This window comes from Saccostrea cucullata, unplaced genomic scaffold (assembly GCF_032062105.1).
Source record: "Saccostrea cucullata isolate Sc308-1 unplaced genomic scaffold, CSIRO_AGI_Scuc_v1 ctg643, whole genome shotgun sequence".
Classification (NCBI taxonomy): domain Eukaryota; kingdom Metazoa; phylum Mollusca; class Bivalvia; order Ostreida; family Ostreidae; genus Saccostrea; species Saccostrea cuccullata.
In genome coordinates this window covers 7,787-34,022 of record NW_026918996.1, presented here as the reverse complement: position 1 = coordinate 34,022, position 26,236 = coordinate 7,787, and the positions used below count along the sequence as shown (strand labels likewise).

Sequence of the window (26,236 nt, the reverse complement as noted above, 5' to 3'; positions counted from 1 at the left end):
AGTTTTACATGGAAACAAAGTTATTGCATTATTGACGTGTAAGCATCCTCATGTAGTGAAGATTTAAATTTGTTAAAATCATGACCCCTTGGGGTAGGGAGGGGTCACAATTGGGGATCAAATTTTTTATTAAGTAATATACAGGAAGAAATTTTTTTTTAAAGAAATATTTGTCTTTTTCTCAAGAACAGCAAAGTTATATAAATTGATATGGAGACATCCTCAAGTAGTGAAAAATACAGACTTTTCAATACTGAACTGATATATGCTTTTCCCTAACTAATGTGTTCAGGTGAGCAATGTGGCCCATGGCCTCTTGTTCAAGATATTTTAAACTTCAGGATCAGGTGTAACAAATAATGTTTATTAAAATTGTCCCTGGCACTTCACTATAAGGCTGTTCGACTGAAATCCATCCTTCTGGGTTCCTTACCACTCTGATTGTATAATTATGGAAAAAAAACTCAAAATATAGCTCATTTATTTTGCTATTTGGCCAAACATGGTAAAATGAAATAACATTGACAGTGTTAACATTTATGTAAAACGAGAAGATTAAAAAAAAAAAAGAAATTAAGTAGACAGAGACACAGCCCCTAATATTTGTTAAACACCACAACAGAGATATTTAAACATAGGTCAAGGTTATACATATAAAATGACCTTGACATGAATAATGAAAAAGAACCACCATGTTCACATAGCTTTACATTAATGTGTTTACATTAGCTTATGTTCACATAGCTTTATGTTGTGTGTTTATATTAAGCTATACACCATTTTCTTCAGACTGAAAAAAAATTCTTCACACTGTCCAAAGCTCAGGGCAACTTTATCATGAAACTTTCCAATTACCAAATAAATACAAAATATTCGAATTTTTTTTTAAAAAAAATTTAAAGTACATGTACATACATGTACAATGGATACATGGAATTTTTCATTAAGCAAACACCAGCAGAAAAATCACTTCCACCTGATAATAATGAATGAAGAATTAAACAACAAATACTATTTAAGTTTCAAGAAACAGTGATATCAATATGAAGAGAAATGTATATTTGCTATGTACGAAAAGATGTTTAAAATACATAAATTATCATTACATTGCTTCAATGTCAGGCTAAATACAAAGATATTGATATTACACAGAATCAAAGTCTTCACTATGGCACAACTATATGTCCAAACTGAAAAAAGTTACAGACATCTAATAGAAGAGATATGCACACAAAAGATATCAATATGATATAACCCAATTATCTTCATTTAAAAGTGAATTTACATACTTTTTTAAATCCATAAACGTATCAATTCTGATTAAAAGCCAGTAAAATTAATTATCTTTCACCTTTCATTTCTATGGGAGTAAAAATATAGCCCAATACAATGTTTTTCCCAAAGAAAGTTTCATTGGGACCACATTAAATAATTGTCACTGGGATTAAGTGTGTATTCACAGTAAACTGATAAAGGGGCACTGAATAGTAATAGACATATAAATACATGTATTAAGTTTCACTGAATTACTGATAATATCAGGATCCTGATTTAAAACAACAGAGAAAATTATTTCTGAAATAACCCCTTATTAAAGCTTTCACTATAATACATCTAAGAAAAAAATTATTCTCCATACCTTAAGTTTTTCATTCAATACAACTGAATGACCTTCAACAAAAAAGATTGTGTGAAACTTCATCACATGTACACTGAAGACAAAACAAATATAGCCATTCAAGATGAACAGCTAGCGTACAACAATCATATACATACATGTAAGAAATGGGTCAAACAAACTTCAGCTATTTTGTACTTAAATCTTGTCCAACGACAAATCTTAAAAGTCCAAAATAGACCAATACAGTGTACATACATATGCACTAAAGTTCTATACATTGTAATCCAGTTTATTACAAATAAACAGAGACATTTTGTGCTAAAATACAATAATTATTTTTCCCATAGATAAAACAGATTAACTTTTACATACTGAATAAATAAGATATTCAGATGTATAACACCTAATTATCAAAATCAGACCAAATTCTGATCAAAAAGTTAGTCTGGTAAATTTCAGACACGTCCAATCAAAAAAACAATAATTTTTACTTGACCCCTAATAACCCCATTCTGACCTATTTACATAGTAAACACTAAGCTCTTGATTTACAGAACTCTAGATATTGTTACTATAAATAACACAGATGCGCTTTCTGATTGCTGGTCCCCGGTCAATCTTTTATCGCATGCTTCTCTTCACCGTTTACTAGATGCTGCACCACTTTACCATCTTCTGTAACGGTTATGGTTTCTTTACCATTTTCCACCACCCTGAAATAGCAAGACCAAACTTATTAACAAATGATAATTTTGATTTTTGTTAAGCATCAGTCAATGGACTTAATGACTGTTGACAAGTCCTCAGAATTTATGGATATTTTTTTTTTTATAATTTTATGTAAAATAATATTCAATGGAGTTTGAATACTGCATGAAAACTTCTCTAAGCATTACCTTTCTATGTGAAACTTTGTCATTTAACCATGGAGGTTGATTCAAAATTCGACATAATGATATGATTCATAGATTTTCTGCAAATTGGACTGTATTCCGGTTTCAAAGTGTAATTGACTTACTTTTTGGTCACCACTTTTTTGCCATTAACAAATTTGGTAGAAGTGGAGGTGGATCTAAAGTTTCCCCCACCCCTGGGGCCACTGAAAGATGTACTACTGAAATTGGAGAATCTGTAAAAGAAAAAATATAAACCAATCAGAAACAACAAAAATCAAGATGGAGGCAACCAGGAGAACACTTAGTTGTCCAGATTTTTTGAAATTATTTATCACAATTGAAATGAATCAAAAAGATATATTGGTTGAAGTACAGGGCTACATTCTTAGTAAATATAGAGCCCTGAGATTGGAGATATTAACACCATGATGTGTTTACATCAGAAGACTTCAAATAAGTAGTGGATTTTTTTTTTTCATTTTTGTCAGCTTTTAATTTGGTCTTGTAAGATCTGAATGCATACCATCTTTGCAAGCTAAGGGTAGCTGATCCAAAATCTACTCTACAAGGACTAAATATGCCAAGGGTTGTAAAGTAGATTCGAGATTAGAAAACCCTTGGCTAACAAAGATGAATGCAAACCTGTACACACACGTCAAAGTTTGTTTTCTTTTCTTGGTTTTCTATGAACCTTTGTAGACATGAATTCATGCATTCTAAGGGTTCCTAATGCATCAATGAAATTTGATTTAAGACTACTTTGGTATTCACTTTAAACATCCCAATCTAAGCACATATAAACATCATACAGTGTATGCTGTGAATACACATTCATAAATGTTACCAAGCAGTCACTTAAATGTATTCTCAAAATGTTAAATTTGTAACTATAACAACATGTATTCACCCCTATGAACACTGTTTGGGAAAAAAGGGTGTATTCAAAGATCAGGCAGTTTACCCCCCCCCCCCCCCAACCCCCAACCCCTAAAAATTTTTGTAGAAAGACACAGTCTCAAATGAATATTCAGTTTTTTGCTCGCAAGATTTTTTTGGAAAACTATATTTAAGCAGTAATATAAATATATCTTTAAATGTATCATCCATTCAAGTTTGGTTATGATTATTAACACACTCATGACTCTTTTTTTCATGTTTTACGCCTGTAATTAACTGGAAATATATTTTAACTGAATATACACATGCTTGCACTGGCTGTATATTTACCAGCATATAGTATATTTTGGTATGTTATTACTTAAATTAAAAAAAAAGTTTTAATTTAATAACCTATATGGATTATGCTTTCACAATGGTTAAAAAATCTTTTTGAGGAAAAAAACAAAAGCATGTGTTATCTTTTTGTTCTTTTAACGTACATGATGTGTATTTATAGCAACTTTCATTTCATATTTGGAAAGATTTGTACAAGTTTGGTTATGATGTAACTTGTAATTTCTGAAAATGCTAGCACTGGTTGTAAATATAATACGTACTACTTAAATTTAAAAAAAAAATTTAATCTAATAACCTATACGGATTATGTCACAAGGGCTTTGGTAAAAAACATACCACATTTAAGATTTGTACATTTTCATGCATTGATATTGTTAGGGGAATATTACCTTTATTTTGATAAATATTAATCAAATCATAGGGAAAATATAAATTAAAAAGCTGCCTGGGGTAGGGAAAGTTTGAAGCAGGTATCTTTGGAAAGTATCTGTAAAGCCTTCTTGGACCAAACTTCCATGGATTATGCATTTAGGATTGCACATTACACACCTTAGCAAGATAACATAGGGTTTGTAATGATGTGTTTTTTCTTCACAGTTTATGGATGCAAAAAAGGAATATAGGACCAGGATCTTTCATTAGGGCAAATACGGTAAATGCTGTTAATTAGACACTCAAACACTACAGCATAATAAATACATGTATATGTTATTGTAACAACAATACAGAGTGCACAAAGTCTATATAATATAGTATACACACTGCTTTGTGGAAACACAATGCAAGAATTGGAGAGGATTGAGACCTGTATGCTAATACTGCTTTTTCTATTGGAGGAATATGCTACAAAACTAAATGACCATCAAATTGATTTACTGTTGGAGTAGTACACCAAGTCAGACCAATTTTTATCCTACATTTACATTTTTAAAAAGAAAAATAAGATCTAGATAAACTCATTCACTAAAAATATCCAGCACATCAAATGTTTAAACAAGAGCATGATAATGAAGTTCAGAACACATCTACAGATCTTTATCAATGACTTCAATCATTCCCATTTAAGACAAACATCACATTACACTCCCAAGCAATAATATCACCCCTAAACCTTAGTCCCGATTGGACCATGCCAAAGATGATGAATATTCATGAATTACCCCGGTCTATGATGCATTCCGAAATGGTCATCAAACAGAGAAGATGTAAAGCCAAAACCCATGGGAAATCCAAAGTGATGCAGGGGCGAGTGAACTGTCATGGGATGATGAGCACTCCTAAGTTCTACGTCCCTCGAACGACGGGAATAAGAGGACGGCCTGTCAGTTCTCTCCCTTCTTCTCTGCATGCGCCGTGGACTGTGGAGATAATGACCAATCACAGGCTGGTGCCCAACCCCAGAAAAAAGTGGTTCCCCCATGCATGTTAGTAAAATTTCCCCCAAAATACAATATATACTTTGGAAGCATGCAAAGGAGGGTTTTGTTGTGCCATGCAGGAAACCTAGATGCTACCAAATTTCTGTCATTCCAAAATGAAAATTATCAAAACAAGTCTACCATACAATGATGCATTAGCACTTTTGGCAGGAAAAACCTTACGAATTGCTTTATGTAAATAACAATAGATTAAAAGATCAGAGATCAAAACACTATAATGCTCCTGGCAACAACAAATTCCTACAGCGGAATATTACGTTTTGGTTTTTATGTTTGCCCTTGACTAGATCAGTCTTATTCATTATAGCTGTTAAGGTCAATGATAATGTGTACAATAAAACAACAGGCAAATGGAAAACAAATAGACAGACAAAAACCAATATACCTTTATTACAATGAACAAAAAGCTCTGATTGACTGATATCATACAATTTACCCAAGTCAGTTGCCAAAAATGAAAAAAAAATATTACTCACATCAGAAGGAAAGAAATATAAATGCAGTGTTTTCCCTTTATTTCAAACTAAAGGGTTAGAGATCAATTGTAACAGGCTAGGGGCAGAGGTTTATGAACAGAATCTCTATGGACCTTACAACAAATTTTTATTTCAAAGCGGCATTTTTGTCAATTGAAGTGGTCAATTTTACCAGTAGCCGGTTCTTAGGGAAAACACTGTAAATGGATGATATTTATAATGTTAACTGTGTTAAAAAAAATCTATAAACATATTCAACAAGAACTAGGATGACAAAACTTATGACATGTTTTCAACTAAATTCAAAGCTTACAAACTGAAATGCAACTAACTAGTGCTGTTACTTATACATGCAGAGCTGAAAGTTCCTCTATCAATTATTTAAGCAAGTGCAGTGGACCCATCATTATCCAACAATGATATAAATTATCAAAATATTTAGTAATAATTATTCTCTAATATGTTTCACTTCAAAAAAACCTAGATGAAAATTGCAATGTTACCTGCAATTAAAATTTGTTCAAATTTTGAAGAAAATGTAACCAAAATAAGCAAACTATAGAATTTATTTTAATTTTAAAATTTAATGTTTTTGTCTCTGCAAAAAGGTTTTCTACACGGTCTTCTTCCGAATTGCAGTTTATTGGTTTGATAGATTTTCTAGTAGCAAATACTGAACTAATATCAACTGGCAAGAATAGATGGCACTAATAAGTGTGTGCAAGACAGGAGCAAATTTACAGACAAACAGACAAATGTTATTTGTGCCAATAAAGATTCAGTGTGCAGACGACACAACAAATATTCCAGCCAACAGTTATATCATGTTAAGTAAATACAATAGATCTGCTATAGAACATCATAAATCAAACTCAGAGAAAAGTCTGATTGAGCGAAATAATACAGCTGAACAATCAATAGTTTTAGAGAGGCAATACATGTACTAACAAAGCTAAAGTTTAACATATCAAATGTAATTAATTTTCACAAATATTTTTAATAACTAATACATACAGTAAAACTCGGTTAGTTCGAACACGGATAATGCCAATTCACGGATATAGCGAAGTTATCTTGGATCCCCAGCTGTATAAATTTAACAAATTTCTTATACGGATATAACAAATTATGGATATAGCGAAGTAATTTCATAGGTCCCAGTGACTTCGTTATAACCTAGTTTTACTGTATACATTCTAGTCTCTACAAGTTAGTAGAAGATAAACAAGACTATGTGGAACACATGTGCCGCCTGTAGGAGACAGTGTTTTTGACAGGGTTTTTAGGGAGCAAACATGTGTTGCCTGTAGGAGTCAGTGTTTTGGGATTAGGCCACTGATCCTTCCAGAAAGGACAGACAGAGTGATCCCTAAGTATGCCATTCTATGCAGGTGATAAAAACAACAATTACTTATCCTAAAGTTATCATATTGAATGTATTATCATGTGTTATACCTGTTCTTGCTACTTTATAAAAGCTAGGTTCTAATGAGTATGTCCTTGATGGTTATAAATTCCTTTATATTTAGTACATTAAGTACATGCATGTATCTCTCCTATCAATGTGACAGGATAGAATCTTAATATGAGCAGAATATAACTAAATTTAAATTGAACTTCATGTGTAAAACATTTTGATTTTATAATTTTTTTGATATTGCACAGAGCTTATTTAAACATTACTTCTGCCATCTAATCTTAATACTGTGAATTTTCACAATAAAACTACAATGCCATTGTGTCATGCACTGATTTTGACGTCTCTCTGTTTCCAAAAATGCATTTCTGAACAAACAGAATCATGGGGCTGTCATGATGCAGACAAAAAAAATGAACGAAGAGTCAGGCCAAGGTAAAAAACAAAACAAAAGTTCCCTCCCCTTACTTACCCGCTATCTCCGAAAAAATTATTTCCAAAGAGTCCCATGGAGGGGCGTGTAAAGCCTGGAAAAGAGTCGTGGAAGTTATTGGGATTGTCACGACCTAAAAGTGGAAAATATCCGTTAATAATCAGTACAATATGATAGGCAAACTGCAGCTGAAAGAAAGGAAGGGGGTAAGACAACGGGGGCCAAAAAACATGCACATAATGAAAAATGATTTGATTTGATTTGGAGTCACAAGATCCAAATTGAAGCATGCTCTTAAGGTAGGTCGCGGGTTTGCTTTTGTCATCAATTTTGGTACACAATTTCGACGATCCGAGCGGTTGTTTTGTGCACATTTGATTCTGCCGTCAGTTACGTCACAAAGGCAACGTTACGTTGTTTCCCGTTTAATTCTCTGCAAATGACTTCAAGTCTGTACGAATCAAGTAGATTAATACAGAGTGCATGCTATTGTACGTAAACTTCTTACATGTTTTATAATTAAATTTTAGTCTGAATTCTGATGTGATTATATGTAATTCTTAGGACTAATCAAATACAATACAAAAAGAAAGGAATAATTTATATTGTAAGTGTAATTAAACTGCTAAGAGTCAATCAGTATATATCAGCGTAAAAGTTATGGTTTGCAGAAAGGAAGTTATCATGAGTAAAAATTGCTTAGCGGGAAAATTGAGGGGTTGTATGTGCGCACGTTATTTGAAAATCAGGGGAACATGCGTGTTGCATCATGATTGCCAATCAAAGCCGGGGCGAAAATATGCATATACTTTTCAGGATGGAATCAATCCTCATCACTAAAAACGGGTTAAATTTAATTATATGTATTTTCTTGGGTTTTCATTAGTGTTTGGTTGTTATGTATTTAAATCTCGTGCATTCGCCTTCTTGTTTTGCTGGCTAATAAATTGTGAAATGCAGCTAAAAATCAAATTTATTCAAACACCTGTACTGTAAGACTTATAAGACACTATTAACAATTTACAAGTATAATTTTTTTCTAAGCTCAAAGTGTATAAGGTAAATGCAAGTGTTTTACATTTTGCGTATTAAAATTTGATTCTGATAATTCGAAATTAACAAATGCCTGAGATTTAGGGTCATTTACTATAGCTTGCGATTAATATAGAAAGAACATTGCAGATACCACCCCCCCCCCCCCCCCCGCTTATTTCCTCAGTATCGGGATGTTTTTCTTACCGTTTTCGAATAAAGTGATCAATTTTCTGTGTTATGTCTGAAATCATATTGACCATGAATTTCCTAAAAATACAAGTACTAATATTTTATCACTCGCGTTTGTCTCTGTACGTTAATTCTCATGCACGAGGGATGTTTATACCTTTCATTTTGACTCAATGATCAGAATATGAATGTCACAATACTAATTAAAATAAGTTGCTGGTCATCCTAGTATGTCTCCGCAATAAATTAAATGATGAATAAAATTAAATTTTGTATCTATGTCACCTTTTAAATCTTGCATATTCCAAAAGTCAAGATATTTATACTCGTATACTGTAAGCGGGACGTGACTACGTTCAATAAATGACATTGTAAATAACGCCATAAACGCAACATTTTAGCAGTATAAAAGAAAACTCTGAAATTATTTAGCAAAAAATCTAGCGAGAAGACATATTGATTTTTTTATAGTAATAGTTTTGATTTTATCTCAGCTTCATATTTTGAAATTCCTGACTAATTCGTCTACGTCTTTAAAAAGTTATCCAATCTTTTTAAAAGAAACTATTTTCACAAAATTGGCTTAAAACATCATTTTCCCATACATTTTAATAGTAAAGCGTAAAAAAAAGTACTAACAACAATACCGCGTTTACAGTAATATAGCATTAAAACTACGTAGACAAATTTAATAAAAATTGCAGATAACACGCTGTGAATTCTAAGGAACATTATATAAAATTTTCAGGATATGTTTTCTCGTAAAAATTTTTATGCAGTAAACCCGCGACCTACCTTAATTACTGTCACATTCAAGAGTTACTTACCTTGAATTTTAGGATGCTAACACTAATTTTTGTATTGAAAAGAAAAATACTTAAACACACAAATTTTACCACGTTGCCTCTATCCTTTTTTAAAAAAATTATGCTGTACAATTATTGAGTCTATCATATCTTCCTAACGGCTCTGATAAACTATTTTTCTCAGGAATTTTACCAAAAAATGAAGCAAAAGGATCTCTTCCTCCAAAGAAATCTCTAAACACGTCCTCCGGGTTTCTATGGTGGAAAGGATGGAAGTGATGGAAGGGACTATTAAAGTCGTAGTCATCCTGTACACCCCCGCCGCCACTTAGACCCTCCTTCCCGTATTTGTCATAGATAGCCCTCTGCTCCTCTGGAAATAAAGAATAATTTTTATATGTGTATCAAATACTTCAAGAAAATGTTAAAATCGAGATTCCTATCTAAAAAAATTAAAATAGTTTTCAATTATTTTTTGTTTTCTGCTGAAATATTTATTACATTATCATTTATTCTATACACACTTGCTTTGATTCAAAGACACATTTTTTTTTTTTTAAGTGGTTTATTTGATTTGAGAAAATACTGATGTCCAAGAACTACAATGGTAAAATAATTCACACTTAAAAGGTTAGCAGCCAATGGCAGGATCTTTTTTTTTTACCCTAAAACATGATAATCTTACTGTCGGACAAGACTTCGTAAGCTTCGGAGATTTCTTTAAATCTTTTCTCGGCCTCGTCTTTATTGTCTGGATTTTTATCTGGATGCCATTTCAAAGCCAGCTTTCTGTAGCTGTAATAAAAGCAAAAATGTGCCTATATACTCTTCATGTTAATGATATTTTACTTCTTTAGAGATGTAAATATTTACATTTTCAATGTCTTTGTTTAAGATAAAATTGCAAATAGTTAATGTACTTTATTTCTCCATCAATGTACTGGTTCATCTATAGGTGTTTAAAAAAAAAATCATGTACAGAGCGGAACAAATAGAGACAAGAAGTTGGGCTTGTAGCACATGGATTGGTGGATAATCAATAGCCTTCGGTTTTTGTGCAAATCATTACACAATCCATTATGAATCCTATCCATTGATCACATCATGAAATCAAAAAATTTAAAGACAGTTATTCCTTAAATAAACTTCTATTCGCCTATATTTACCTTGTCTTACTTGCAACAATCATGTGCCTTTAAACGTGATTTCTAAAAATCTGAATCCATACTTCATTTACAATGTGAATTTTTAAATGTTTATTATTGTTTCCCTCTAAATTGTTTTCAATTTTACAGTGAAAAATGGCATCAATAGATTATACTGTAGATTCCTAAATAACCACGTGGAATTAATTATGGAGCAATTTGGAGAGAAGCACTAGATATCATTGAGATGGTGGCCATCTCAAAGGGCCCCGCTTTTAGCAATGAACATGAAAATGTAACAGAGTTCAAAAGGGTTTATTTCGAATGTGTTTGAAAGGGGACAAAAAGTACTACTCCCTGAAAAATAATACAATGAAAAAACTTTTAGAAATGTGTCCTCTATGAAAATTGTTGCATATCCTCTATCATATTAATATGGAAGGACAATCACAAATGTTCCATACCCAGTCAATTTGTTTGAGGCTGCGTGGACTTAAGTTAAGGGAAAGAAATTATGTAGCTAACAAAGGCTTTAAAAAGAGAGGCTATTTTTTTACCTTGACCCTTGACCTAGAAACTTTGTTCAAGGTCACTGCACATTCACTGACCAAACAATTCTGTGAGTGAAGTTTGAGTAACATTAGATTAATAGGAGAGAAGATATGCTCCAAACAAGGAATTTACATATAATTTTGCTATGACCTTAACCTTTCACCTAGAAACATGCTTCAAGATCACTGCACACCCTTTACCCAAAGGCACTCTGTTTGTAAAGTATGGACCAGATTAGGCCAAGGAAAGTGAAAATATGCTCCATATTTTAAAAGAATTTAAAGGAATTTAAAGAGAAAGGCTATTTTTAACCTTGATCCTTGACCTTGAAACTTTGCTCAAGGTCACTGCACATCGGTTACCCAAATGCATTCTGTGGGTGAAGTATGAGCCAGATTGGGTCAAGGAGAGAGAAGATATGCTCCAGACAAGGATTTTTCATATAATTCTACTATGACCTTGACCTTTGACCTAGAAACATGGCTCAATATCACTGCACATTGGTTACCCAAAGGCACTCTGTGAGTGAAGTATGAGCCAGATTGGGTCAAGGAGAGAGAAGATATGCTCCGGACAAGGATTAAGGATTTTTCATATAATTCTACTGTGACCTTGACCTTTGACCTACAAATATGGTTCAAGGTCAATGCACATTGGTTACCCAAAGGCACTCTATGGGTGAAGTATGAGCCAGATTGGGTCAAGGAGAGAGAAAATATGCTCCGAACAAGGACTTTTCATATACTGTAAACCAACTTTTATTCGCGACGACTTTATTTCACGATTTACCGAAAGTAAGGTAGTTCGCGACGACAAATTTTCGCGATCAAGCCTTTTTGGAACTGTTTTAATAGAAAAAGAGACATTAAGGGACCCGTTCGCGGCGAGAAATATTCGCGATGACGAGGGTCTCGCGAACCTCGCGAAAATTTCTCACACGCGAATAAAAGTTGGTTTACAGTATAATTCTATTATGACCTTGACCTTTGACCTAGAAACATGGTTCAAGGTCACTGCACACTGGTTACCCAAAGGCACTATGTGGGTGAAGTAAGAGCCAGTTTGGGTCAAGGAGAGACAAAATATGCTCCGGACAAGAGATCTCAAATGGACATACGGACGGACAGCTAGACTGATCATTGTATGGCGCCCGCGGAGCGGGGCCCTAATAAAATTTGGTGCAGAAATCTATGCAAAATCTCTTGATAAACCATCCTTTTGCAAATTATTCTTCTCGCAATTTGATGCTAAAGAGTCCTTTTGCAATTACAAGTACTAATGAAAAATAAAGTAATATACAGTGGACCTTCAGATATCCGGATGCTTCAGTATCCGGACGATTTTTCATCAGAACGGAATTTTTTAAATGTTATTTTGTCTTCTTTATATGGTGATTCAGCTATCTGGACACTTCACAAATTAACTAGAAACCAAAGTGTCCAGATAAACGAGGCTCCACTGTACAGTATACTGCATCACGAGTACCTTTCCTTTTCTTATTATAGAAGTTTATATACCGTATAACGGGTAATTTTTACTGCTGTAAATTTTTACGAATTTTGGTCAAAAAAGGGGGATTTAAATTTTTACGCGTTAATTTTTTACAAATTGAACATGTCCGTAAAAATTTAAACAATCAGATGTAAAACTCCACATCACTGATTGTTAGCACTTTGAATGCGTTTACGTACAAATAATATGTCCGAAAACCCGATGTAAGAGAGAGAGAGAGAGAGAGAGAGAGATTTATAAAATTATAACATTATAAACAATGCCACAAATTACATTATGTATAATTTTTTCTCCTTTACCTTTATATACATGTACATGAACAATGTACCCTTCATTTATTCATGTTTTATAAAACACAGCACATCACGTGCTCGTCTTGTATTTACCAAAAACAAAGAGAGACAACTCAAACTAGCATCATTGAAGTGAAAGTATTTATATGTACAGTGTATTAAGAAGTCGAAGTTTTATTCAAAGCAAATGAAACAGAAGAAAGTGTCAAAGATTAAAAGCACAAGTATAATTGGAAGACCTGTAATTATTAAGTCATTATCAGAAGTTATGTGTCTCATAAAAATACTAGAAAAAGAGTAACCAGGTAGGTCAAACTGATTAATTAATTGACAATGTTTGTATAATTTATACAAGTTAATTGAGAGTTACCTGTATGATCCCAATTGATGATTGACTTCAAAGTGCTCAAAATACCAACAGTACACTAATTATATAGTCTCCAGGGAGTGAACTTAATGGCAATTAGCATTACTTTGTTGAAAATTTACATGAGCTGTTTAATAAATTATGTGAAATTTTACGTGTTTAAATTCTACGGATTCATAAAACTCGTAAAAATTAGTAAAAATTAGCAGCACGTAAAAAATACCCGTTATACGTACTTATGTACCATTTGGACACAGATGAACATGGGCAGGACCTTATAGTTAGGGCAGGGTGCAAATTATGCAGTAAGTATAGAAATATTATGGCCAATTGCAAGGAACTTACTTACAATACGTTTCGATCATCTTTTTGTCCCCCGCTTGAAAAGTGGGGGATATTAATTTGGGTCTGTCCATCCTTATTTCTGTCTGTCTGTAACGCTTTCCTTTTCACACGATATATCGAGAACCCTTTGAGCTTTTGCAATGAAATTTTGCATAGCAACTCCCTATGGACTGAAGAAGGACCCTATTGAGTTTAAGGTCAAAAGTCAAAGGTCAAGGTCATAAATTTGCAAATTCTGTCTGTTATAACACTTTCGTTTCCGCGCGATATCACGAGAACCCTTTGAGCTTTTGCAATGAAATTTTACATAACAACTCCCTGTGGCCTAAGGAAGACTCCTATTGATTCTGAGGTCAATGATTGAGGATTGATTAATTTAAAAGGGGCAAATTCAAAGACTACTGTATAATTCTTAAACAAAACAGTGACTGGGCAAATTTAAAATGGGGCAAAATTGTTTGGAAGTGTGAAAAGGCAAGGATAAAATGGGGCAAAAATGTTACCCTGTATCAGTATTATTCTGGACCAAAAGTTGATAAGGGTGATTGTAACTAATTCAGCTCAACTACTCTGACCTTGCTATATTAATCACAATAGGTTCGAAACCATCCGACCTACCAAACCCCATAAATATGGTATGAGACTTAGTCAACTACAAGGTGAATATATTATTTCCCTGCTGTATTTTATGAAATCCTGTACTTTCTGGCATTTCTGAAGATCACAGCTCACTAATTGGAAGTGATTCAAGCCCTATAGATATATAGAACAGATGTGTTGATGTAAACTTTGCACTCACAGAACCAGGACACAGACTTCATGATTCTTCTGGTCATTAATTTGAAAATCTCTGAGTCATTAAAGGGCTATTTGTATTAAGTTTACTGTGTATATATATCTCTGCCAATCCTTTTTATGATTTTCATCAATGGAATCAGTTACTTAGTCTCTCTTTTCTATTCCATCAGGAGGAAAACACTTACAGAGATTTTCCTATAAATAATGTCAAGAGGGTTAAACTCCTTAACACAAAGGCATAAAGGAAAATTGAAAAGATGAAGAGATAAAACAGTTGCTAGGCTTGAGGCTGTATAGGCATTGTAAGGCATATTTTCTGTGATTCATTCATAAAAATTTAAGAATGAGAGATAAAATGTTCTAAAAGTACAGAGGCTGGCTCATATCAAGGGAGGCAACTCCTCAATCCATTTAACAGCATTCTGAAGGTGATACACAATTTTTTGCACTGCTTGATCCAAAAAAGAAAAAAAAAACAACTTGTACTCATTTTTCTTGGAACATTCTATACTGACAAGATTTCTTAACAGACAAATTAAAATCAGAAATTGAGACAGAACTTCATAGAATCAATGTTATGATCGACTGTTGCTATTTATTTACCGTATAAACTATAATCCCTATTAACCGCCCCTGCCCCTATAAGTGCCCCCTTGGTCTTTTTTAATTATCAGGAAATAAGGGCCCCCTGTACAGTGATTAAAATCATTTAGAATTGTTTCAAAAGTCTGCCAAAATTTAAAGAAAGTGAAAATAAAACTTGTCTATTATCCAATTCCTTTGAATTTTATTTATTTTTTTTTCAAAAAATTTTTTGAAGTAAATTCAAGTTAAAATATGACATTAAATATTATAAAGAGAAAACCAAAATAACTGCCCCTTTTCGCAATTTTCTAAGCGCCCGGGACAGTTAATAGGGATTATAGGGTAATTTCTGCAATTGTGTTCATAAATGCAAATGACGGCAAAATACACAATGATTAATACACAGACATATTCCATAATCTTTTTTATTAATTAAAGGATAAGACTTTCCATTTGGCTTTGTACATAAATAATTATTATGATTAATATCATAAATCAAAATTGTGTTGAATATATTTACATCTGACACAAAAAGTGGCAGTGCATGACAAACTTAATCATGTTAACAAGGAATGGTGTTAGGGTGTGACCTAATTTAATCCCCAACAGCCAAAACTAGGTCAGAGTTCAAATCAGAACAATGGACTGTGCATCTTGATGTGAGTTAATTAGTACAAGTGTACTGGGCCTTAGAGATACACAGAAATATTATTGCATAGCCATATTTATGTCTTAATTAATTTGTTTTCATAGGATTGTCACAATAAACATTTGTATATAATACCTTGTAGATAAACAAATACGAATCTATCCTATATCATGAAAATATTAATAGATTGTTAGCATTCTTAATTGAACAACAGGAAATAATTAAAAAACTACAAGTACCATGCACAGATACTTAAAATGCTTGAAGACTCCATTAAAAATGAACCTAACATTGAATTTCAAACACATAACAATTTATTTGGCTTACTTTCAACAGAAAAACACACACTTAATTTAAGCATGCATTACACATGAATTATTATTATACATAATTTTGTATAGTTTTCCAATAATTGGAAACAAACTCCATCCTAACCCTCTTGAAAACAGTAAGAAATGTACTCACGCTTTTTTAACATCTGTTTCTGAGGCGTTCTTGGTGATTTCGAGGACCACATAATAATCCAGTTCCATTTTGATTGTTACACACTGACACACACAGACACCCACTCACACTCTATATACAGGGACCGGGAAGATTAACCTTTTCACAGCCTGTAATGACAGAAACAAAAATTTAACTTTATGTCCTGTAAGTTACAGCACATGTAGTCACTGAAAGTTTAAAACACACTATTTTGATAAATCTGTAAAATTTCTGTATATGTTTGTCAATATTGCAATCTTTATGAAATGAGAGAAAAAGTTTACGTGAAAAGGTGCCATGTTTCCATAATTGTGTTACCTGCAGGTTTATCAGCCAGAGGGCAGGGAATAATATCCCAGCCCATTACTCTGGTACATTCTCCTTCAACTCTATTTAATAGGGGAGCAGTTTTGCCCCCTTCTACTTTTAAATGTCCATGTGATGTAATTTCAATTCTTAGGAAAAATTATGAAAAATTATCAATGACCTTGACCTTCCAAGGTTTTGATTAAAATATATTTTATTTATTAAATTGGATTGAACAGCAGACATAAATGCCTATGATCTTCTCTCCATAGTAAGACCAGTTAACCCGGTTACTTTAAATATTCTTATACAGAATAAATACCAATTAGGAAGTCACTCATTAAAAGATTTAAAGTTTTTTTAAAGACACATATAGTACAGCAATTAAAATAATGAACATACTAATGTCAGACAGTTTAATTTTTTTTAAACAAAACAATTACTCTCTCCCCTTAGAAAATCCTCATTTAAAAAAAAGAAGAGTTAAATATACAGGTACCTGCAAAGTCAGAGACACACAAGAGTACAAACTGAAGTACTAGCTGTCAGTTTTAACATCCAATGAAGCAAACATCAACGTACAACTCTGTCAGCATGACAATTGTCACATAGGATCCGACTACATTAGCCAAAACAATAGTCAGCTAGGACATGATAATCCAATAAGTGTTAAACAATGAATAATCTATCATTAATCCTTTAATTAAGGACTGTCTCTTCCTCATTCAATTAAAAAAAAATTCCTCCACAGAAATATTAAAAAAACAATCCCAAGGCAGTAAAAAAGGAAACCACAGTTTTAAACCTAGGCACTAATTATAGCATTCAGCTCGGATGACACAAGGAAAACAAAATACTTATAAACAAACCGCCTACATCAACAACAAACTATAAGGAACGTGTCACTTCTCATCAGCCTAACGAACGTGTTACCTGTACCACCTGGCCGACGGCCAAACCACCTGATTCTGAGGAATTAACCACCATTGTCTGGAGAGTGGAGACAGTTTAAACTCTCCTGTAACCTTAATATTCACAAGGGAAGTGAAAATTGACCTATTTACCCAGTTTTCATACTATACTATATATTACAGTAATTATTTTCCATTTTCTTCTCTTTGGCTTTATAGTTAAATATCATGAGATCGTCAGAAATGGGCCTGGATCATGAAATGAAATGTTTCTTTTTACAGTTCCTATAAAATAGAAAAGAAAATGCACGTATATCCTATCTGTAACTGCATGAGGCTTATATTGAATTTTTTTTTTTTTTTCTTTGGCAGTCAAAATTATATACTTATTTGTCCTAGTCATGCAAAGAAATGATTACCTGAAACTTTTTATGTTTGAATAGCTATTGGAAATTCCAACTAGGTTAAATGTTAATTTATCCAACTAATGACAGTTTTATTAAAAGTTTCTTTACATGTTGCAGTACATCTATCTACATGTATTTATTCATAAAAGTTATATGACAAATAGGTGATGAACCAAAGATTTAAAAAAAATTCTTATTCAGATTTGAATGTAAACACATGTCATGTGAATTTTTTGACTTTCATTTTGTATGAAGATTAAAAGATGAAAAATTTAACTAATTACACAAGCTCAAGAAGCATTTTGAATAGTGTTTCACAAATTAGATACAGAATTCAGTCAAAATATGTTAGAAAATTATTAACATGACTATTAAACATTTTGCAATGTAAGTAAAATGGATACTTCTAAAACGAAACAACTTGTCATTATAATAATAGAGCTAAAACTGATTTTTCTGCAATCTCAGGCAGAATATAAACATATTCATATTAACTATATTTCAATTTTTAACAAGTGTTTGGTTACCTTATATTAAAAAGTACTACGTACACTATATAATGCCACTTAATAATATGTCACTGCTTGAAATCACTACCAAAAAAAAAACAACCCAATGACACGACTACAATTTTAAAACGAAAATAGATAGCTCAAATCTCCTTCCTGTGAGCTTTAAACAAGTTAAAGGTATAAATTTATCTTACAAGTAAACAAGTCAGGAATACTTGGGGTTTCTATTCATAGAATTCTTAGAATGAGATCAATGACCCAGTTCAAGTTTCAGGTATCTGCGATTACAGTATCATTTTCATAATCCATTGGTTGACAATTTTCTGGACGAGATTGACCGCAGACACTCGTACTATACAATTTGATCTGTTGACGTATTAATGTAGATATAATCATTTATTACCTGCAAGGATCACATTACTGGCTACAATACAATACAAGATTCCCAGAAGAAGGTTACAAATAGTATGGCATGAATTCACTGTAATCTGGGGAAATACCTTGCTCATAAGAAACTCTATGAGACAGAAGCTGCTAGTATGAAGAAGTTCCAAGAGTGCTCAATGAAAACTCAATACTTGTCAAAACCTCTATATTGATCATTTTAACAATATGTTGTTTGTTGATGTATTTTACTCATTTATTAAATTAAATGCTCAATATGCTCATCTAGCACCAAATTTGTATTCTCCATTTTATAACAAATTTATGTTTACTTTTTGAATGTTCATTTTTCTTGAAAACTTTCACCATGCAAGTCAGCCGTGACAAGCTCCTAAATCCTAAATCTATTACCCTACATACAATGAAAACAACATACATGGTATTTTTGTTTCAAATATCAATATGTTAGACCAGATTTATACTCTTAATCAAATCATTGCACTTGATACAGTTACATTTTCAATTCACAAAAAGATCTTGTCGATCATGGCTTCTTTCATAACAAACAAATAAAAAAAAAATTATTAAATAAAATTATTAAAAAATTCCAATAGATTTATCCTTATCTTGATGATAAAAGCAATTAAGAGATCCAAATAAACAAGTTCTACAAATGTAAACAACGTACACACGACTTCAAAAGAGAAATTTAAAAGTGACAGGAGATGAGAATAAGATAGATGATGCTTACTATGTTGTACCATTTGATGGCTCATTGCCTGTAAGTTCACTCACCCCTTGTTAAGATAGGACCCCTCGGGGAGCCTAACGTAAACCTGTGGTGACTCTGAGGGGGAGGAGGATGTATTATTATGTAGGTCATTAACACAAGGGCTCCATAAAACATGCATGTATTTGTATATCTGACTTGCAGTTTGTCTGCTCATATTGTTTGTATGTACATGTACTGATTACCTTACGTTAATCTGGAAATTTTTGCTGTAGATAAATTTTTATTCGCATTTGCATTCGCAAAAATATTTTTCTTAAAAATAACTCAATAATATAAGAAAATGTCATAGTGGTCATTCGCAAAATTTTGAAAGGTAAAAATTAATCAATAGCATTTTGACCCGGATTTGCAAAATATAAACGATGTAAAAATTTCCAGATTTACGGTAATCAATCTCCAAAAACTATATAATTATACTGTAAATCAAATTTTTTTCCTGGGGAATTGAATTTTTGAAGAAATGGCAAACACTTCATTCAAAGTAAAATATTTATATTTATCTATATAGATTAGACACACTTATGTTATATTCAATATAATGTCAGATCGTGGCAAACAGTTAAAAGGTCGATCGTTGTATCGTTGCATTTTGTTGCAAAACTGGAATCAACCAGAATTAACCTTCCTGTGACAACTTATACTTATATATGCTTATAAATGGAGGTTAAAAAATTAGAAAAAAATCTTATAACTGTTGAACACACATGTACTGTAATAGTCATATTGCAATAAAGATAAATTTTTTGTAATACAATTACAATAAGAAATTTTCAAGCCAATATCCAGCCCTAACTGGTATCTATGTATTCGTACAAAGGCTGATTGCCAATTCAACAGTTCCAGATCTATATCCTTTCAATCAATTTTAAGCACCGATATAAAAACGATTCTCCTCCTTCTATAAGCCCCGCGCCAGCCTATACTCCCCCATAGATTCTTCCCCGATAGCATCACCCACCTGTTTTCTTCATTCAGCACCAACAAGCTCTTGTAACAATTCACCTTGCTCCTGAAATATCTCTAAAAACAATTCCACAACACTTTAGATCTACGAGAGGAGCAAATTCCAGAGAACACCTTCCAATTTCCTCCGAGCCTATAATCACATAGTCGTTGTCTGACATCGCGAATACTGAATCATCAGTTGTAATTCACATAGAACAGATTCTGTTCATTTTTGCCATTGCATTATTTTTTTCGTAACTCAAAATAGATAAACCAAAAAAATTTGCAGTTGGTACGTGTTTACAATTATTGCATAACATAAACATGATGAATGACAAGATTTCAAAGGAAGTGATACGAAAAAAAAAAACTCCAGGTATTGCATGTGTTCATAGATTTTTAAATTTCAAAGTAAAATGACTCAGTACCATGTTGTATGATGTACCAGTAACCACAGAGAAATTAAGGTCTTATCAATCATGATGATAGAATCAAGCAGAAACATGTTAACATTTTTTTCTATCCACTTAAATTTATGCCAATCTTTTAGAAAAATTGTCCCATACAACAGTAAATACATGTACATATACATGTATATGAATTCTCTCTATGGAATCGGTTATAAAAATGATATGTATACGATGTACTGTAAAACCCCTTTAATTTGCGAGAACTTCATTTTCAGGAAATTAATCTACCCAAAATGGTCAGATGATTGTGAAAATTTTATTCTCTGCATGCACTTTTATGGTACATGTATATATATTTTTATAAGCCTTAGGAAATATACTGCAAAAACCATAGGATCATTTTTTTTGTATCAGCTATTAATTATGGTTTTACTCATACCAAATCCAATTGTACCAGTATTTCACAAAGTTACAAGTAAGATAATTTAGATATGTGTTCATAGAACTGTATAAGATATGATAGCAAATCATATCAACTTGTAATACCAGTGCCGGAAAATTGATGTATATACATAAAAATATCCATGTATATATCCTGTTATAAAAATACACACAAGACTAAGGCTACATAGTGGTGAAATAGATATATCATTGTAGACATTCATATACCCATGATTATGTACAGATATTGCATATATACTTCTTTCAATCAAAATAAAGATAATCAAGCAACTTACATCATAAGTAAATCCTTATAGAACAAGTTTGGCTTACATCTTCAGCGATAGGGAGAGATATAAACATATATATCTAGGGGGCAACACTGCATTCCTAGGGATCCAAATTTAGAACCAGGCATAGAAAATGAGTCAGCATTAACAAAATTTTCTACAGCAGCTGTAAAGTAGCAAAGGGAGGGGGAGGGCTGTCAATCAATATGAGAGAGAGAGAGAGAGCAAGGGAAGCAGAGGGTTGTCAAAAATGAAAGGAAAAAAAGAGAGAGACTGGGAGTTACAGAAGGTGATTATCAAAAATTGAGAAAGAGAGATAAAGAGAGGGAGGAGAAAGTGTCAGCAGCCTAAACTTGGAAAGATTCACCCACGGGTATTTACTGAGCAATCATTATACCCCCGCTTGAAAAGCGGGAGGGTATATAGTAATCGTTAATTCCGTCCGTCTGTACGTCTGTCCATCTGTTACGCTTTGGGGTACCCATCTCTTATCCGCAACTCCTCTCATTCCACTGAATGAAATTTGATGAAACTTTCACAGAATCTTTATTACATATTGCCATTGTGCACCTCCTATTTTACTTTTTGATCCGACACATATTTTGGGTTTCCCAGCCACAGCAAAACAGTGACTTTGGAATTATAACTATATGGAGGCGGGGGGTATCATTTAGTGAGCTCATCGCTCACAGTACCTCTAGTTTTATTTCAGGGGGGGGTCAATGTTTGTGGGTAAGCAATATTGTTTTGGTTTGTGGAGATGTTATTTGGTAGGCAAGTGGTATATTCAGAAGATTCAATGAATAAATGTATATGACAAAATAATTATTCATGGGGATGTAAATTCTTGGATAAGGATGAACCACATTATCCACGAAAATTGTTCTCACACAAACGATGATTCCACCATAACTATGTCTTTTATAACATATCCCTATCATGTGCAACAGCAAAATTCTTTCACTATAAACAGTTATTTGTACAAGGTACAAAAAATAATAATGAACTGCACTTTGTATATATATTTTAAATAATACACATCCAGCTGAACACTTTTCATGCACCACTGCATTGCCCTCTATGACATGTGCATTTTGCGTTTGACAAATGCATATTAATTATGTTTATAGAGGCATATGCACAGGCCGCAAGGACAACATGCTTGTCTGGATAAACCAGTGCATATATTAATTGTTTAAGGCAAAGGATAATTTGTACAAATTAAATGACTGTCATTATGAACCAGTCCTAGGTAACTACCCCGATATTCCATCTGATAGTACTACCGTACTGTTAGTCTATACAAACTCCATTATGACACATGCATAAATACATAAAACAATCTCTTTCTTTTTTTTCTTTATAAAGAAAAATTATTCATCCCATTCATTTTTTATGTGTTTCATTTTCCTAAATGTGACCAGAAAAGCTTGCTTCAGCCTTTTGACTCAGGTGAAATAAAAATTATGGAATCCTTTTGACTACTTGAAAAATGCATCCTTTTCAGCTTTTTTAGTAATTCAACAGGGAAAAAAATTCAGGAAATACAAAAATGGGATTTTTTTTTATCAATTCCTTATTTCTGGCCTAGCAGCCCTGGATTTTCTCTCACATTCTGCACTGCAGGACATCTCTTGTTTGGAATTGTATTGTAAAAGAATTACCTGCTATCAGAGAAATTCAGAATCATGATCTCAAAATATGGGAAGTCTTCACAGTTTAATTGAGTTAATATTGTAAAGTTCCATAAAATTTTTTAAAATTGAAAAAATACAAGAATCACAAGGTTGGAAATCCCTGCCTACCCAAGGCAGTCTGTTTCTCAGGTGGGCAGGGACAAAACTTCAGTTGCAAGCCCAGCGGTCAGGCGAATTTAAACAGCGAGTTCCCTTTTTTTTTTGTATTATTTTTTGCTATAAAACAGTGTATAGAAAGTCTTTAGGTATTGTTGAGAATTAATTATATCCCCCGCTTTCGTGAAAGGGATTGGGCATTAAATCTCATTTGTCTGTCCATCTATCAGTCAGTATGTCTGTCAGTCTGTCCGACTGTCATAAAAATTAACCTTGGTCATATCTTTTGATTGGGAAAAGATAGGACTTTCATAATATACATGTGTATTACTTCTGACAAGACCTTTCTATATACATTATGATTTTTTATGCCATGACCTTGAAGTTTGACCCATTTTCCAAAATTTAAACATTACTTTAAAATTCAAATTGGCCATAACTTTTGAATGAGAAGAGATAATCTCTTTCATATTATAATATATACATTTGTAGTATCTCTCCATTATATAAACATATAGAGAACAAATATCTTCAATTCTGTATGAAGTTTGTCAGAGGTCAGGGGTTAATACATGACCTAATCACATGGCGCAATAATATCTACCGGTACATCGATATGAAATGACTTGCTCTACATGTATAAAAATGAACAAAATAAGCAAGTAAAATAATAATTATTTTATTTACAATGTAAACAAGTATTTCATACAGTTTTTTGGTTATCGATTTAACCTGTGTACATAGAGAATATATACCGACAGAAACTAGATCTAGCTTTTGTAAGTTTGTTTACAAGTTATATGTCACTTTTGTCAGCTGCACAGTCTCCTAAGTGTATCCTTATTTTTTGGGTAGAACCTAAGTTGAATCTTCATGATAAACTATATTTTTTCATTAAATTCTACTCACAATAAATGTGTAAATCTGTTGGAAAATATCAAAGCATCACAATCACGTCACGAACAGCTGATAAACACCACGGCGTTGTCGTAGTTCAATGTAAGCTATCGCCAGTGTCTCCGTGTTTACATCATAATTATACATTTAGTTATTGAAATTGTAGATTGAATGTTTTTGATCAAATTTAATCCTTGATTGCAAATTAACTGACTCGGTCAAGTTTTTCCATCCATTGGATCCATCCCATCACTTTCAAGCGACCGAAATTCCTCCAACTTTTTTGGGGGGATCATCAGACGTGTTTCTTGTGTCTTTTCAGCATTGATTATCAATTTTCATGAATAGAAATATTCCCAGACAACATTCTTTTCACTAGATCTGATCATAAGTAGCATTTCACAAAATATTCCCTTCGAAATAGAATCCTTCGCCTGATGAATTTGAAGCGTAACCGCCAATCAAGCCGATTTACACCTTGCGTCATTTTTCAAAATCTACGACGTACGGTTAGTGCAATAATTAAAATTCGAAAATATTCAACTGTCTGTCTCAAATGTATATATAAGTAATAAATAACAAGTTTATAAACTTCAATGGGAATTGAAGTGGGTCGGTCACGTGATCAAATCTTCTGAGAAGGCCTTAAAAATTGGATTAGTTTGACCTGCTTTTCAAAAATGTTATTTCTTCCTTATGACTTTTGATTTAGAAGAGATAGGGATTTCATATTTGATATTACCTGTGATGAGATATTTCCATTTTTAGCATGCTATCATTTCTGTCTCCTAAGGTCTTGACCTTCATGTTTAACCTAATCCCCCCCCCCCAAAAAAAAACTCTGGTGATAACTCTTGAATTACATATATAGGGTGTTCATATTTGATATACCATAAATAATGACGTCTCACCAACAAAGACACCGAAAGCAGGGGACCTCAACTCTTCGATTTTGTTTGTTGAAGTACAGTACTATAAATTCTAAAATATGTAAAAGGCCTAAAAATTACACAATGTATAACAGCGAGTGCAGCAAGCAGCACCAAGCGCCACTCGTATCTGCAAGCTATTAAAGCAACTCCTGGGAGAAGAGAAAATTCGAACTTTGTACAATGATCCAAGCAATTTTTTTTCTGCAGAACCTGAGGTCCTAAGCGATCCTTAGCGAAATGCATCTCACCGCAAACAACTTTCCCGCGTTAACAAGAAGATCCAAGAAAAAAATTAACATGCCTTGATTTTAGTGGATAAAAAGCATATAAATAGTAGATTTATATGCAAATTATACATATTATATAAATAGTAGATTAAATTTTGTTTTTTTGTTGTTTTTTTTTAATTCAAATTTACACGGTTTAGACATCGATTTGGTCATACCTATACCTGATAAATTAAAATATTTAAATCTACATTGAAATAAGCTCCTGACCTTATTATTGTGAGCAAGGGTATTCAACTTGAAATTAACTCCAGTAAAATAAAGTTTCTGACAGCTTCGAGCCTTTTGTGGGTATAAAAAAAGGGGTCAAGACAATGGAGATGAAAGGGGAGCTCCGGAGACGCATTTTGCTTCGTCTGTTCATTGTGTATTTTAACATGTTAAATGCTCTATGGAGCAAAGCAAATTATCATAAATATGTATGATAGAAAACTATACCAAAATACTGACTAACAATTCATGCAAATAGAAAATATTGAAGTATTAGAGGAGAAATCTTCCAGATAAAATGAATTACGACTTACCACCATAGATCTGGTTGGTTGCTGTTAGCAACTTGACTGCTCATGTATTTTTTCCCTATCGATAAGCGCCTTGAAGACTACGGGTTTGACTAAGAAAAGTAAAATATGCGTGAAAATAAATTAT

At 32.8% G+C, this 26,236-nt stretch overlaps 1 protein-coding gene across 7 annotated transcripts; it reads right to left on the bottom strand.

Annotated features, from left to right (window-relative positions):
• Positions 1 to 464: 464 nt before the first annotated feature.
• Positions 465 to 26,236, bottom strand: LOC134276907 (dnaJ homolog subfamily B member 6-like). 7 transcript variants are annotated; one of them, XM_062759208.1, is made up of 8 exons: positions 26,113 to 26,236; positions 16,260 to 16,408; positions 10,234 to 10,343; positions 9,742 to 9,921; positions 7,558 to 7,651; positions 4,914 to 5,111; positions 2,640 to 2,750; positions 465 to 2,334 (listed from the first exon to the last, which is right to left on the bottom strand). In XM_062759208.1, the coding sequence occupies exons 2-8, from the start codon at positions 16,325 to 16,327 to the stop codon at positions 2,235 to 2,237; spliced, it is 861 nt and encodes a 286-aa protein (XP_062615192.1). In that variant the 5' UTR covers positions 16,328 to 16,408; positions 26,113 to 26,236; the 3' UTR covers positions 465 to 2,234. The 7 variants fall into 7 exon arrangements, with proteins under 7 accessions (XP_062615192.1, XP_062615197.1, XP_062615173.1 ...); XM_062759213.1 differs by lacking the exon at positions 26,113 to 26,236 and adding an exon at positions 21,686 to 21,810 and having other exon boundaries at positions 7,558 to 7,612; XM_062759189.1 differs by lacking the exon at positions 26,113 to 26,236 and adding an exon at positions 21,686 to 21,809.